General features: G+C 44.7%; 1 protein-coding gene across 1 annotated transcript; it reads left to right on the forward strand.

The window, feature by feature from the left end:
• Positions 1-12822: 12822 nt before the first annotated feature.
• Positions 12823-14121, forward strand: LOC101762497 (acyl transferase 15). Its single transcript, XM_004954911.1, has one exon. The coding sequence runs from the start codon at positions 12823-12825 to the stop codon at positions 14119-14121; it is 1299 nt and encodes a 432-aa protein (XP_004954968.1).
• Positions 14122-16659: the final 2538 nt, after the last annotated feature.

Here is a 16659-nt window from a genome sequence, read left to right on the forward strand (position 1 = left end):
GAAATGGAGAAGCCAGAGTATGAGATGGTCGATCAAGATGACACAAAGATTCTGCTAGAGAAACCTCGCCATCGTCTAGGTAAAACTGACAAATAGTTTGAGAAGTTTATTGAAGTTGTGCATAGGTTGAACATCAATATGCAACTTTTGGACGCTCTACAAGATCCAACCTACGCTCGCTACTTCAAGGATATCCTGACAAATAAGCGAGAGATTCCACAGTTCACTACAGATCACATCAAGATGACAGAAGAGTGCAGTGCTGCAATCGCTAATCAAGCTTCCGAAAAGAAGAGATCTTGGATGTCCAACCATCCCGTGTTCAATTGGAGCGTTGATGTTCGAAAGGACATTATATGATCTTGGCGCAACTGTGAGTGTCATGCCTAAAACTGTGTTCGAGAAGCTACGCCTGCCGGAGCCAGAACCAACTGCTATGTGCCTGGAGTTGGCGGACAACACCATTCGCTATCCTGAAGGCATTGATGAAGATGTACCTATGAAGACCAGAAATCACTTTGTTCCTATTAACTTTGTGAAACTCGAGATGGGAGAAGGAGCTAAATCCCCACTCATCCTGGGAAGGCCGTTCCTGAAGACTGCAAGAGCAAACATAGATGTTGGGAAGGGCGAGATCAAATTTGACATCAATGGCACTATGAGCGCGTTCAAGTTTCGCCCACGCTTTGAGGTATGCAATATGATTTTTAGCAAGTATATACCGCCACATTGTCATGTCAAGTAAGAGGAGAGGAACAAGAAGGCTCAGAAAAAGTTGCTATCGTCCAAAAGAAGGAAGAACGCCATCCTATAAAGACTAAAAAGATAGCCAAGCCTGTGCCTACATCAAAGCCAAAGATGGTGAAGAAGTGGGTGCCAATGACTGTAGTCCCGACACCGAGTGCTAGTCCGAACTAAAGAATTGAAGAGTCTAACTATAGACTATAAATGAAGCGCTTTGCGGGAGGCAACCCGATCATCGAGTCTAGAATAAGCTACTGGGAGGACAACCCTAGAGTCATTTGAAGATTCAAGTAAGTGAGTCGCAGATTTTGCTACGTCATTACTGGTGAACATTTATTAAGTTGAACCTTCGGTCAAAACAATATTTGGAGTTTAATTCGCTCAGTCATTTTCTATTCCTCTCTTTTTCATAAACCAATGACTTCAGCCATCCCAATTTTTATTTGATTTTTCTTGAAAAACCAGAACCATATATCCCTATCCTATCAGACTTTTCATCTTGACCATGATGTTAAGCCTGACTTGTTTTCATGATAAACACACGAGTAGAGCCCGCATTGTTCTTACTTTGTAAATTTTTTACGTATGACTCGCATGACCATAGGATTTTGGTTTGCTTAAACTCGAAAAACTCATCGGTTTTCTTAGAATTAGAATTTTTTTAGCCATATTTATTTATTTCATTTAAAATTCCCCTCTCACTTTTAGCCAAATTAGGACCTAAACCCATTACCCCATAGTTGTAATCGAAATTGCTTCATCTCAATTCATGAGAATGAACGATACCGGTGCAACTAAAATCAATGTAGTCAAAAATCCTTTCGACTTACAAATGTTTTTGATGCTTCAAAACTCCTCTAAAATATTTTTGAACTCATTGCTAGCTCTGAGTTAATTTTTAATTTTCGAAATTAGAGGAGGATTAAGCATCTAAACATGATTTTGTGATCATGGGAACAATCATGGAGGCACTCTCACCTACCACACATTCATGAAGAAACAAAGAATGGTCTCCCATACTTGTTTGTTGCAGCTCAAAGGATAAGGCATTGAGTGAAATTGAGAAAATAACAAGCCTATGACACATAGGTGCATGATTTTCAACAAAGTGCCAACACAAAGGAGTGGAGGAGACCAGGGGAGGCAAGAACACGCTAGGCCGATCGGCCTGGTGTGCTTCAGGCTGATTGGCCTGGTTCTTTTTAAGCCCCCCATGGTGACCTTTGCTAGTTAACTCACTCTCCTTCTTGTGCATCATATTTTTCATCCAACACACCAAGAGCACCTCTACATAACCTCTGAGAATTTCGAAACTCCATTCATACACAAAAATTCCAGTAAACAAAAATTTCAGCAAACACCTCTTGCTAGTTCTTGCTCTTATGCATTTTCTCGTTGACAAGAAACCCTGGCGGAGTATTTTCCTTGAAGTGTGTACAAATGAGGAGTATTGGAAGGTTGTTTGGGAAGACAAAGAAGTCACGCTCGTCAGCCGAAACATCATCTACATCGAGCTCTTCACGGTGGCACTCGGTCTTCGAGTCACCACGAGGCATGGACGTCGACGCGACACCACCACACAGCAATCGTATGTTGCTTAGTGGGATGACCACACGAAGCTCCTCCGTGCAGTTTGATGAAACACGTGGAATTCCCAGCCGCGCTAGAAACTTCAAGGAGAGCAACTCGCTCTCGTGGAGGCTTCACCGAAAAGAAGTCGGAATACAGCTTCATGATAAAAAGCAAGGAAGAGGAAGAGCGGCTAAACAATATTGAAGGGAGAATCATCGCCAACCATGATTTTGACGATGACTTTCTTCAGGATATTGGATTTCGTAATGATATTTACAAGCTCCTAGGAAATATTAGGTGGATGCAATTTGCTCTTAATGGCCCCATCAGTATACACAAGGATGTGGCCGTAGAGATGTTCATGACCATGAAAAAGGTCATGTAATGGAACAAGGGGACAAATGAAGAAATTCCTTGCCTATCCTTTAGAATAAATGATGAAGTGAAGATTATTACATATGGAGCAATCACAACACTGTTGGGTTTCAATCCAAAAGCCCCAATATATGGAGAAGTGGAAGAATAAGATTTAAAGGAATTATGGAGGAAAATTGCAAAGGAAGAAAATAGGAAACACAAAAATATTTGCAATCCCATACTGCAAGTATTTCATTTTTGGATGAGTCACCGCATCTCGGGAAGAATGAAGGAGATCAAAATTACTGACTCCGAGATGAATTGGCTTTATTGTGCAGTAGTTGGAAAGAAAGCAACTAACCCCTCCTCATTGATGATAAACAGATGGCTTGCTGAAGTCATGACAGGGACCAGAACTGTTGGGTCCGGTTGGTACTTGACCATGATTGCATTCTTTTTGAAGCCATATATTGAAAGGGTCCCTAAGTGGTTCATAAAAGGAGGAAGCATTGATGCCAGGATAATGAAAAATGCACACTTAATTGGTGGCGATGGAGAGAAAGGATATACAGTTGGAGTCACCAATTTCAAGTTGCCTAACAGAAGACTGGGGATTTATCATGTGGGCAAGACTAACTGGCAGGAAGAAGGAATTTTATTTCCCGCAAAGAAAGATAAGAGAGGATAGAGAATAGAAGAAGGCTCATCATCATAGGTAACTTCAGAAATACTAGTGCCACCACCTAGCTCAAGCTGCTGGCAGACGGAGTTTCAGAGTGCACCAAGCTACGAGGGAGTCCATGAAGGATGGTAGCAAGAACAGTGGCCGGAGCGCCAGTAGAGGCATGGGCACAAGGCCCATATGCATCACAATTTCAACAGTCGGCGTATCCAGTATGACCATAATTTCAGCAGCCAGTCACCTCCACCAGCACCATATGCTTTCCATGGTTATATGCCACCTCTCTTTTAGGGATCCCCACCACATGCTCCATTGTCTGCTCAGTACGGCCACTTGCTACAGCCACAAAGAAGTGCGCACATCATAGGCACGTATATGTAAAGAAATTTAGAAGATGCAGGTACTGTGAGGCAAGCCGCTGATAGAATTGAGGACAACAACATAACCATTGCCTATCAGTTCAGCATGCTGGAGATTGTGCCTCCAGATTAGTACCAAGGTGGAGCGTAGGGACACTATGAGTAGGGGTATCATGAGTACCAACAATAAGGAGACGCGCTACAGGGAGAGCCACACTACGACCTGCCGCAAGATGACCTGGATTAGAGACCGGAGGAGACAAATAAAAACGCACACGTGTGGTTTGAGTTTTCTTTTCTTTTCTTTATTTATTTCAGCATGTGTATTGGATGTGCGTGGTATTTTTTGTTTTATTTTCTCTTTATTTTCAGTTTGTCTATTTCACCATGCCATGCTTAATAAAATATGCAGCACCTATACAGAATGATATGTGATTAATTGTGATGGTTTAAGTTCTTGTCATGTTGAAACATGATGATCATTGGCGCTTTGTTTAATTTTTGTGCTTGGTTATTGCACCATTGAACTAATGCTCTCTCTAACATGAACTGAAATTGACATAAATACCAGCTTATCTTTTTATAGAGGTTATGATAATTTGGACCCATATATTTGTTTATTGCTCTCTTTTAAATGGATCAAAGGTTCCTTTATTTTTGGTTACAACTCATGCTGACCTTGTCAATAATACTTTTTCCAATTTCTCTACCCATCCAAAGCCAAATATTTATAAGCTGTAGATTGCAAAATTTATTTTGGGTGAATTGATTCACGATCTATTTCTATGGTATGAGACCTAGAAGCTGATCATTCCTTTTTGTGTAACCTCTTATTGCTAGCCTTTCTGACCATGCATTGTGAATTTCTACACTGGAAATTTCGCAAACTTCGCTAGGCATCCAAACCTAAACCCAAATATCATTTTTGTGACTACTTGACCACAAGCCAATTTGAGTATGGAAAATATTTCGATGAAGATTTGGAAGATTATTTAGTGCCTTTTCATAAAAATAAAGACCTGGAGGCAACCACCAGTGCGTGGAATAAAAAACGGAGGAAATAGAGGCCAGAAGAGGCCGATCAGCGGGGGGTGTTCCCTCTCTGTTGCCTTTGAAATTTGATGTGGACGTCCCTCCAGTGGAGTAAGATAATTTTTTCCAGAAGATCGAAGATTTTGGTCCTTACATCAGCGGTTTATCTTTCTTCCTTTACATGCTCGAGGACGAGCATCGTCTAAGCATGGGGGAGAGTCATCGTATTACCTCTAACTATTGTTGAGTAAGTAATATGTTGCAAAGAGTTTTAAGGAGCAAAAAGAAAATATATATATTGTGGAAAAAGACAGAAAGAAAGAAAAAGGAAAAAGAAAGAAAAACTGATGATGAGAAAAAGAAATAAAATATTCCTCAGTTCTTTGAGCTTCATAAAGATCCCAAGTGCTTTCAAGATTAAGGATTACTCCATACTCATTATTCCAACCATGTGCAATCCAATTACGAGGACTTCATTTGTGCCTCACGATCACTCTTTGCCCTTCCACATGTCCACTATCTAAATATGTGTGTTCATTCTCTCCCTCTCCATAAACAATTATTTTCCATGACCTTTTTGATAAGTCTCAGTAAGATCCATCAGAAGTCTTTCTTATTTTTATAATATCTTGATTATAATATTTTTGTTAGGACTAACCTTCCCAAAGATCCGGATAAAGCCTTACACATATTTTATGAGTGATGACAGGTTGGAGAGTTTTAGCATAGGTTTGAGAGACTTGATGAGCTGAGAGAACAAGACTAATTGCAATGAAATTTAAATGTTGATCTCGGTTAAGTTTCTTTTTGAATTTTTTTTATTGAAAATCTTGTGAGGTTTGTTTAAAATCGAGAGTAAAAGAATAAATTTATTGTGGGATGTGCTTAAATGATATCTATCCTCCATACTAGAGAAGGCTGGTTGCAACTTAAATATTAATTGAAAAATTCTATGTGAGCATTATGTTTTCTTGTGTGTCATCGAGTGCAGGATTGAACACCGAAAGGCAATGCTAATTTCTATTGAAGACTTACTCAAGGAAGAGCAAGGTTTAAGCATGGGGGATTGTTGACACTCACTATTGATACAATTTTACCCCTATTTATCTTCAATAATAATATGAATTTAATACCTAAACTATTAATTAGACCTAATCATTCAGTCATTTTCACATATGCAACATATTTTGGAGGATGTTCTGTTTTTGTAGGGAATTGGACCTAAAAGTATATTTTTGGATAAAACACTGAACGAGCATCGAACCAGACAAAGATGGAGGCGAAAGGGTCCAGGAAGGGTCTAGGCCGATCGGCCTAGTTCTTCTTAAGCCTTCCGACACCCATCTTTGGCAAGCAATCCTCTGAAATGACTTAAGGGATAAATTTGTGAAGATATGGAAAGGATCACTTCGGGATCTAAGAGGAATCAAAGAAGATCAAGCGGAGATTTGGAACATTGAAGATCAATCTCATTCCGAAGCAACCAACGTGCCAGGCTCACACGCAAGTGAAAATTGGACTTCAAAGCACCAGGAGAGACTTGGAGACGAAGCAGGACACGAGGGGCCAAAAGGAAGGCCCAGGCCGATCGGCCTAGACCCTCCCAGGCCGATCGGCCTGGGGGTTTCCTTTGCCCCTCGCTTTTCAATTTTTACCACGCGCTCTCTGGACTATAAATACCCAAAAAAATCCACAGAGCCCTGTATCCAAGACGACGTACTCGACGTGAAGCAGCAGAGAAGCACATAGAGCTTGAGGGACACCTCTTCGAAGAGCCGAGGGCCGTGCAGTTGTCGGTGGCTAGCGTAGGCGAACCTCTGCCGGTGTGATCACCCTGTGAGGAAGATCATGCTAGAGTTCTGGGGCTAGAAGTCATCAAGATCAAGGTAAAATCCTGGTGGTGATCTTGTGATGTACAATCATTCATGGTGAAGTAATAGATGTATTCATGTTCTTGGTGATCTAAGTATCTCCTTTGATGGTTTTATGCTTTATCAGGTTTGCTTGCCAATCTATGAATCGATGATAGATTGCCTAGGGTGTTCTTGTGGTCGTGGTGACCAGATGTGTATGCCTGATTTACCGATGACTATGACATGTTCTTATGATCATTATCTTAACCTGCTTGTGCTGATAGAGGTGATTATGACAATATCTTTCTTGTGTAAGGTGGGGGGTTTCGGGATCCAGATCGGAGGTGTAGATTGAAAGATGCTTTTTACTAAGATCATATATGTGTTGTTTTGCTATCCATGCTCAGAATTACAACGTATGCATAGTCTAGGTTGCTCAAAATTGGTTACATTTGCTCTATCTGTTATCTATTTGTACATGATTAGTAGATTGGATCTTAATCTCTCATAAACACCAAGTCGATACTAACAATGCTAGTTGAAATAGATCTTGTGCTACAAGTTCTACGGATTGATAAACCTTGGAGGAATACTCTGAGGGAAGAGCTAAAACTGATCCGTACACTTGCGGTTCATAAATTAGCGTGCTAACAGCCGTCGACAGGCACCGGGAACAGAAGTGAGGACCTGAGCTTTCCAGGTTGCGTGGTTGGTCCTGGAGAGCTTCTCGGTGACGCTTGGGCCGAACAGGGGTTCATGGCGAGTGAGGAGGGAGGATGCCATGGATTGGATCTTTCAGAGGAAGGTGGCTATGGTTACCGTATAGGCTTAACTCAGATCAGCGGAATTTGGGTGGAACGGCGCACCTTCTCCGTGCGTGGGCTGCATGTTTATATAGGCGAGGACCTCGCGTGGACTACAATGATGTGCGCAGGTCAGTTGAGATTGCCCTTCCTTGGTTTACAAGTAAACAACAGATTCTAGATATCTCATTCTAGTTACAACAGACTCATGTCTATCTATACAACCTGGCCAATGTCAAACATACCGCGCACAACTCGTTACAATGTATGACTCTTCTAATATTAAACACATCGCTACTAACCACAGGAACGTAACCAATGCCAAGCCCGAATGCCCGATACCTCACGTCACGTGCGCGTGCTACTCTCATAGCTAACACCTACGTCTGTACTCTGTGCCCCATCAATTAGCCAATTTTACCGTCTGCGACCGCTCGCCCATACGCCTAGCACGCTTGGAAGTGTGCAGCCTAGCTGATGATCTTGTCTTTTGCCAGTGCAGCCACGATGATCTCGCTAGGGAAATCGGCAGGTACTAAATATCCCCCAATGAGGATCCTGGACCTTTCTTTTCAATTTATCGTTGGTGTCGAGTCGCCTAGAAATGAAAGGCTACATCTTGAATTTTTTGTGGCAAGGGATCAATAAAATAATGGAGCAAGGAGATCAGTAACGTTGCAGCTAGAACGAGATTGCGAGAGAACTACAATTCTTTTCCGTGCTCCGCCAAGAGGTAAAGGTATGGCCTGCTTGATGCCTATAGCGGTATAGCCTATGCCTTAACTTATGTTTGATTGTTTGATGATGGTCTTTAATTTTCTCATGACTTGAACCCGTTCATTGTAGTAGGGCATTAGGGCATCAACATCATCGATTGATTGGTTTGGTTATTCGTTAGGAATATATATCATCGGGAATTTAGGATTTACGACTTGCAAGTTCGCATGATCTTCATATTTGATGTTTCTAAGGGCCTATTTTTAAGTTACATCCCAGGTCCCCGGAATCTTGGGACCGGGCCAGTCGAGCGACCATGTGTAGATGTACGGTGCGATGCTGACACTGGTAGGGAGGGTCTTTTATCTGTCGCAAGTCACGCAATTTTTCACGTAAAATATGCGTGTGCATGTTGCGTGGGATTCGAACCCACAACCTCGAACCCACAACCTCCAGTCTCGCGCGTAGCTTCCTTGCCATCCCACCTACACAGCACATCTGACTATATAGGGGATGCAATCCTTTTGTATTAACTCGTGGGGACCCTTTTATCCCGGTTGGAAACACCAACCGGGATAAAAGACCACCACCTTTTATCCCGGTTGGTGTTTCCAACCGGGATAAAAGGGTCCCCACGAGTTAATACAAAAGGATTGCATCCCCTATATAGTCAGATGTGCTGTGTAGGTGGCACTAGCCTTTGCAACCGGGATAAAAGGTCCGGGTTGGTGAGCCCCCCACCAGTGACCGAGCTTTAATCCCAGTTGGTGAACCTTTTATCCCGGACCAACTTTAAACCGGAATAAAATGGGGTGCATGGAAGGTGAGTTCTCTACTAGTGTGATCAAGCGGTGCTGCGGAAGAACATCATGACCAGGATCTCCAAGATGCATGGTGGTGCAGGAGGAGGTCAACGACGGCTGCTGAGCTGGTGTTCAACGTTGAGAAACCAGAGCCGGGATCTGGGGTGACCCAAGCCACACACTGTCATTGTCCTTGATGAAGAAGAGGAAGCGGAGGCCACCGGCGAAACATCTTGTCGTGATTGACGATGACAACGAGTAGTTGTGGTCATATCCAAGAACTCGGAGTTTAGGTTTCTTAGGCTTTCCTTTTGAGTGATTGCATGCTTCAGGCAAATCAGGGTTTTTCGGAGCTGCAGGCCAGGCTGACTCTACCAACCATCCGGGAATCTTCCATTCGGTTCCATCGCTCGGAAGATAGTATGGTTGCCCTTCCTCCAAAATTGTAGTTCATTTTGTTGATACCGTAGAATTTGCTAACTTCTAATCAACTCTCTGTCTTAGTTAAGTTGACATAACTTTATTCCAACCAAGAATGTTTTCCTCGTGAACTTGAAGCATTTATCCACATATACTGAGTACATTTTGATGATATATTGTCAGAGAACATTTTCCCAATGAAGCTATAGACTATTTTTTTATTGAGCAGAACAATTTTCTTGGTTCATCTTTCGGAAAAAAAATTGTTCAAGCAAAAGTAAGAATTATTCCACAAGAAAAGTGTTATATATTGGTGAAAGTATTTTTCATAATAAATCTAGTAATGTAGATCTTATGTTGTTAAACTGTGTAAATTTTAGATATTTATAGTAAAGGGTAAAAGATTGATTTGAACAAATCTAGATGGACTTATATTTACGATTGAAGGATGTAATATAATTAATTGATAATTTGCACTGTTTGAATTAATGTTTGAATGGCCCATTTGCCTGATTCTGTCAAAGTACGTACTTCGTAGTATATCTAAAATCATAATTCATTTTGACAATGTTTCTTAGGACCCCGAAACTCAGTAATTGCTTCATATATTGTATACATGACAGTGGACCTAAAGCATATCCACAGAGGATGATGCTTTCCTTTCTGTACCTCTATCTTTCTCCCTCAACTAATATATACAGTATGCCAATTTGCCAGCAAAAAAAAATCCTTCGTGACAGACATTTAATATCCAAAATAATTAAGAGCACAAGACTACGTCGTCGGGGCACACAAGCCTTCAAGCAGGTTTTTTTTACAATTAAGACCAGTCTTATTGGGAGTTTCACGGAGAGTTTCATAGACATTAAATTTTATACCACATCAGCAATTTTATTCTTGGCCTCCAGGATATTCTTGGCTCTGTGTGATTTAGCTTGAATGATTGTTCCCTTTTATTGGCGCTGTTGTGCTGGATTGCTGCATTGTTGTTGCCTTGTTGGCTGGAGCGTTGAGGTTGCGTTATGCTTTTGTGTGGCGAACGAGAGTACAACTAAACACCGCAACCTCTTTGATCTCTTGCCAACTACTCCGTACTATGCAGGAATGCATGGTAATACACACTGAAATTAAATAGCATCTGGTAGTTGTTGGTGAGAGCTCCCTTCACTTACCACTTAATACTTATGCAGTAGGTATTTTCCAGTAAAAAAAAAGAAGTAAAGAGGTATCAACAGTTGAAGATGCCACTTCCAGATAGGAAGACATTTTCGGTTTGGACAAGATGGGAAAACGTCGAAACAGCATCTGCAGTCAGGTAGCCCAAATTTACTCCAATCATTGGTTGCCTGGCCAATAATGTCCTGTCATATCCTCACCTAGCCTAATGTTTATTTATTAGAAACGGACACTCTATTAGCACTATCATCAACGAATCTCAGTATGTTTGACATAGAGTAATTGATAGTTCGCTTACGAGAGGATCCAAAATCGATTGTGGACAGTAGATTGACTTGTTACGAGAGGAGGGTCCAACCAAAAAGTATGTATGCTTTGCCACTCGCATGACGAAACGTTATTGCATCGGCTAACAAAATGTCGCTACACGGTATGAGTCAGGGATAAAGTTTTTGAGTGGACAGCTCCACACGTCCCACCTAGAGGAGATTGGTCTGCATTCTCATCCGTCAGCCAATGGTGGGCGCAAATAGGATCAATGCCCGGCGCAACCCTGAAGGGGATAAGATCTCTAATTATTCTTGTGTCATGGGAAATTTGAAAGGAGCGCAATGAAAGAGTTTTCCAGTGCAAGTTCAAAAGCTTAGACGAACTACTCGGCAAAATTAAGGAGGAGGCACAATGTTGGATTTTAATGGGAGCTAGGCACTTGGGCGATATTTGTCAAATTGAGGAGTGATCATTTTTTAAAACCACACACCTGTACTTTTTTGTATAGTTTTTTTCACTTGTTTTTGGCCTAGGTCTTGTGATGACTCTCTTCTCTATTAATTAATTTAGCGCCCGGACGTCCGATGGGAACTTTCCCATCGGACGCTCCGTCGCAACATTCAAAAATAATATCTGCAACATCAAAAGTATGATGTTGCAACATTGAAAAATATGTGAAAAATCGTTCAATGTTAATATCGTTTCTGGAAAAAAATCCCACTGCAACATCAAATGCATGTTTCATACAACATTCCCAAATAAAAATTCAGCCCATGATATATAACAACCAAATATTATACCGCAACATCCAAAATGTGACACTGCAACATTCATAAATCAAAACTGCAACATCTTCAAAACAACAAGTGCATCATCAAAAGGAAAAATAAAAAATTAACCCCTCGGCTGAATCACCCGTTGCAACATCAAAATTTGTCCTTTGCAACATCTCAAACATTCTTTTGTAGCATCTCAATTCTTGTATGGTTACATTAAGAAAACAAAGCAACATGACAAATCAATATCTGAAACATAAAAAATCATATGTTGCAATATTGAAAAATCTAGCTTCCAGAACCAGACACCCAGACACGGATCACAGCCGAGCGTGTATCGGTGCCGCGGCCGCCATTGTGCCCCTCGCTGCGAGGGTCTAGGAGCCGGCACGAGGCTGGGGAGCATGACACTGACGATGAGTCCCCCGTCCAACACGTCGTCGGAGGCGATGGAGCCAGAGACGGAAGTGGATGGCTTGGGCCTAAGCACGGCGGTGAGGATCCGACCGGCGCTGGAGACGAGGCTGGCGAGCCACCCCCTCGACGGCAGGGGAGGCGGAGGCAGAGGCGAGGCCCCGCCGTGTGCTTCCCATCGGAGACAGAAGCGAAGGGCTCGCCACCTGAACACGGCGGCGAGGATCTGGCCGGCTCCCGAGATTCACATGGGGAGGAGGCATTCCCTACCTCAGAGCTCTCGCTGCCGGCCAACACTGGACAGCCGGAGGAGGAAGAAATCAGCGGTGCGATGGGGAACGGCCAGAGGATGAGGGAGAAGAAGATATGAAGCTGAGGAAGAAGATAAAAATGAATGGACGTGAACTTGCAATTAATTGTATTGAAAAGGAGTTTCGGGTTCGTCGTCCGTCCGATATTTTTTACCGTCCGAACGCCTGTGTTATGGTGTTTCCGTTAATTAATACAAGCCCGGCAATCTCTGCTGGGTATACAGTTTCAAGAAAAAGATAGGCTTAAAGTAACAAAACAAGAGTAACGCAGTAAGACACTAGACCACCTTACCAGCCATTTCTTAGTTCCAAAAGGAAAACTTTTGGTATAGTACGTACTTCTATTAATTCGCATCGAAGAATCTCAATATATAAGTCTGACATAGAAAAATGAAACTATAGCATTCAATTCTGGGTGCTGGTTTCACTATTGCCCATATAAACCAGAGAGGTTGCAGTGCACTTATGCGCCTTAGAGTCTTAAGAGCATCAACATTAGTCAACACTACAGGCTACACACTGTACACAGAACAATGAGCAGTGTGGTAAGGAAGTCTGCGCCAGTGGTCGTGAGGCCATCAAAGACACTGCCGTCAAGCAGTGCCATAAACCTGTCATCCTTTGACAAGTGCTTCGTTAGGGTTCCAACCACAGTGTTGCTCGTGTTCGAACACCCGATCCACGAACCAGCTGAAACAATAAAGAGTGCACTGTCCGAGGCGCTAGTCCACTACTACCCAATTTCTGGCCGTATCACTGCAAGCGCCGACGATGCCGACGAGTCCCACATCCAGTGCACCGGTGAGGGCGTCGCATTCGTCGCCGCTTCCGCCAGTTGTGCCTTTAAGGAAGTCGAGTTCTTCGACCCATCGTCGTCTAGACCAAAGGCGCTAGTAAACGAGCTCGTCAGCCACTACCCACCCGAGGGTTGTGGCCCCACTGACCCATTGCTGCTTATGCAGGTGACGGAGTTCTCCTGTGGCGGATTCATCGTCGGGGTGGTATGGAACCATGCCGTCGCCGACGGCGTCGGCATCGCCCAATTCTTGCAAGCTCTCGGCGAGCTTGCCCGAGGGCAATCATCACCGTCAGTCGTTCCAGTCAGGTGGGACGGCTCCCTCCCGAGAATTCCCCGAGCCATCGTTGCCACGCGACAGCTCATGGTGAGCGTCGAGCCATTGGACGACGTTGCCTTCATCGACATCACCGTCCCGTCGAGCTTGATCAGCTACATCAGAGCTGAATTCCAGCGACACTCCAACTCCAACGGCCATGGCCAGCCGTGTACCTTCTTCGAGGCTGTCACCGCTGTGCTATGGCAGTGCCGTACTCGCGCGATCATCACCAACCCCAACGCCCCTGCTTTGCTTTCGTTTGCGGCTGACGTGCGCAAGCTCGTGGGCGCCAGGGAAGGCTACTACGGCAACTGCTCCACTGGGCCCCTAGCCGTGGCGACGAGCGGTGCGGTGGCGAACGGAGACATCGTGGAAGTAGTCAAGATGATCAGACAAGCCAAGGATCAAGTGTCGGAACAGTTCAAGAAGAATAATGAACATGGCGATCAGGTTCAGGTAATGGATGAGAAGCTGTTCTACCAGATCCGATACAACATGTTTATTGTGTCGTCCTGGAAAACACTAGGGCTCGACAAGGCTGATTTTGGGGGCGGGACGCCGGCGCGGGTGATGTGCTACGAGCAACGGATGCCGCGCTATCCGATATGCATTACGTCCCTACCGTGTAGAGGAAAGGATGGAGCCAGTGTGTTCGCAGCCTGCGTGAAGGAGGAGCACGCCGACGCCTTCCTTAAGGAGTTAGCAACATTCATCTGATTTTATTACACATTGTGTGCTTTAAATTTCAAGAAAGCTTTGCAATAATGTTTTGCTGCCACATACTACGCTACACCTGTTCTTTTAGTGTTTCCCAGTTATTTCCGGCTTCTATACCTCTCTAAATGCTATGTATACGTGTGTACGTTATCTTGTATACAGGAGTAAACTTGTTTTGCAAACAAGAATAAAATATTGCATGCCCTATTTGTCTTCACACCACCCGGCACCCTTCGTGGTGTACTGTGGTTGCGGCGGTGCCCGCGGCTGGCGCGTGGCGTCCCTCCTTCCGTGGTGCGGGTGCGGTTGCGCTTGCGACCGGCGACCGGCGTACGGCTAGGGGATGCCGGACGCTCGGATTGGGCAGCCTAGGTTGTCCTAGTATGGCTGCCTACGGCAGGTCGCAGTGGGCGTGCGCTGCGGCAGGTCGCAGTGGGAGTGTACACAGCTGGAACCAATGGGGCCGCTATTTGGACTCATTGCAGGTCTTTTGGACGAAAGCTCTACTCGATCTTGTATCGGTCCATGGCAGCGAAGATATTGTGCATCACTCTCCTTCCTGAAGGCGTCGTTGGAAGGATCTTGCCGTCTTCTTCTCCAGGTGAAAACCTTTAAACTACTTGGCTGGTTCTAGTAGGGGCGGCATCTTGATGTCGCTTCCCTCTTGGGAGCATCATCATGGAGGAGTTATTGAGCCCTGCGATGCCGTGATCGAGATTGCTTATATTGTGGCAGTGCATGACGTTGCTCAAGCTTGAGGTCACAGTCAAGATCGACTCAGTGTGGTTACTATGTGACAGGAGCATCAAGCTATAGTTAATCGTTTCTTGCATAATGTTTCTATCATCAACTGTTTCTAAGTAGACGAGAGAGGTGAAGGATTGTTGCTGCGTGAGGACAATTCAAGTTTAAAGCAAATATATGGAAGAAGATCGAAACTTAGTCTTTATTTTCTCGGTGAGTCTAGCTTCCTTTCTTGTTGTTTGGAGTGTCTCTATGTTGAGGCTTGAAGTCTAAGTACTCGTGTATCGTCTGGCTATGTGATCAGATTTGTTTGTTGGTTGTCATAGACATTCACACGTGAATGTTCAAAATCGGATATTTTCCTTAATCTAAAATTTTTTTTCGCACCGTCCCGCATCCGGCATCCCTGTATTTGCTTAGAACCGACGTTGTCTTCTGCCCCACTTTTCCCCATTCTCCCGAGGGAGGAGAGAGACTTTCCCCACCCCAACCAGCAGCGGCGATCCCTAAATCCAGAGTCCGATAAGCTTGCGGTGTAGGCATCGGCAAGGCATCGCAGCTAGCATCGTCGTTGACAGCGTCAACTCAAGCATCTCCACCACCGCTGCTGCCTCCCGCGGTTTCGCCTCCACCGCGTCGTCATGTTGATCTTAGGTTACTTAAGGAGATCATGCAAATTGATCCAGACAAGCATAAGCTGCGTAACTTGATTGAAGGGATGCAGACACGGAAGGAGCACCTGGGCGGTGGTAGTATGGCGGATCAACCGTCCGTGACTGAGAAGGACAAGGAGATGCATATTCCCTTCGCCGATGCACCGTCCCCGGTGCGCACCGTGCTCAACCGCCCTTGGCCAGACCCTATTGTGATCCCACCTATCTCTCCGTCCGGAAAGTACTGCACTTTGGTGGCCACCACCGAGGACATTGGGCCTCCCATCACGATAGAGGAGTTCGCCACGCTGGAGGACAAGGAAGGCGACGATCTGTGCACTAACCACTACAAGCAGACTGCTCGAGCTGATGCGCTCATGCTGTAATATTCCAAAAATTTGTAATATTTGAATGTGTGAAATTTTGAAAAAATTAAAACTTTTTGGTTGAATGTTGTGCTCATTTGAAAAGCTATAAATCTCTATCTCACCCTTAATTCTATTTCAAAAACACGAGTGGCTTGATTTGGGTCTTCTCGAGTTTTTTTAGAATATTTGTTTGTGTGAGGTTTGAATTTTGAATTCAAATCAAAATTCAAACCAAATTTAAAACCTAAACCTAAATCAAACAAAAACCAAAAGCTAACCTAACTAACTTCCTAGCCAGCCTACTAACTCGCCCGGCCTGCCTAGACCAGCTCGCCCGCGTCCCTTCCTCGGCCTGCGTCCGTCTAGCCCAGCTCGCCGCGCTCCTCGCTCAGCCTAAGGCTGCACACGCTGCTTCGCCCGGCCCGCAACGCAAGCGCTGCTCAGCCCAGCCAGCCGCCTGCACGCCCGCATGCACGCCGGCCCAGCTTCGCGCCCTCCTGCTTCCACCGCTCGCTGATGCCTCGGCCCCACCTGCCAGGGCCTTCCCCCTTAATTGTTCTTCTTCCTCCGTACCACCGAGTCGCACGTGCTGCCCGCGCCAGTGCCTAGTCGGAGCACACTACCGCCACGCCCATGAACCCCTGTCGTGCCTTCCCCTTTCACGCTGGCTGCCTTGGATGCTTGCCACGCTGCCCGCGCCGCATGCCGCTGCATCTCCACCGCCCACGTCCCCAGCGCCACGCCACCAACCCCCTAGGGCACCGCCATCACTC

Source organism: Setaria italica, chromosome I (assembly GCF_000263155.2).
Source record: "Setaria italica strain Yugu1 chromosome I, Setaria_italica_v2.0, whole genome shotgun sequence".
In the NCBI taxonomy this organism is placed as follows: domain Eukaryota; kingdom Viridiplantae; phylum Streptophyta; class Magnoliopsida; order Poales; family Poaceae; genus Setaria; species Setaria italica.

Coding starts and splice junctions, on each gene's coding strand:
- LOC101762497 (XM_004954911.1), top strand. CDS start 12,823: ATGAGCAGTGTGGTAAGGAAGTCTGCGCCAGTGGTCGTGAGGCCATCA.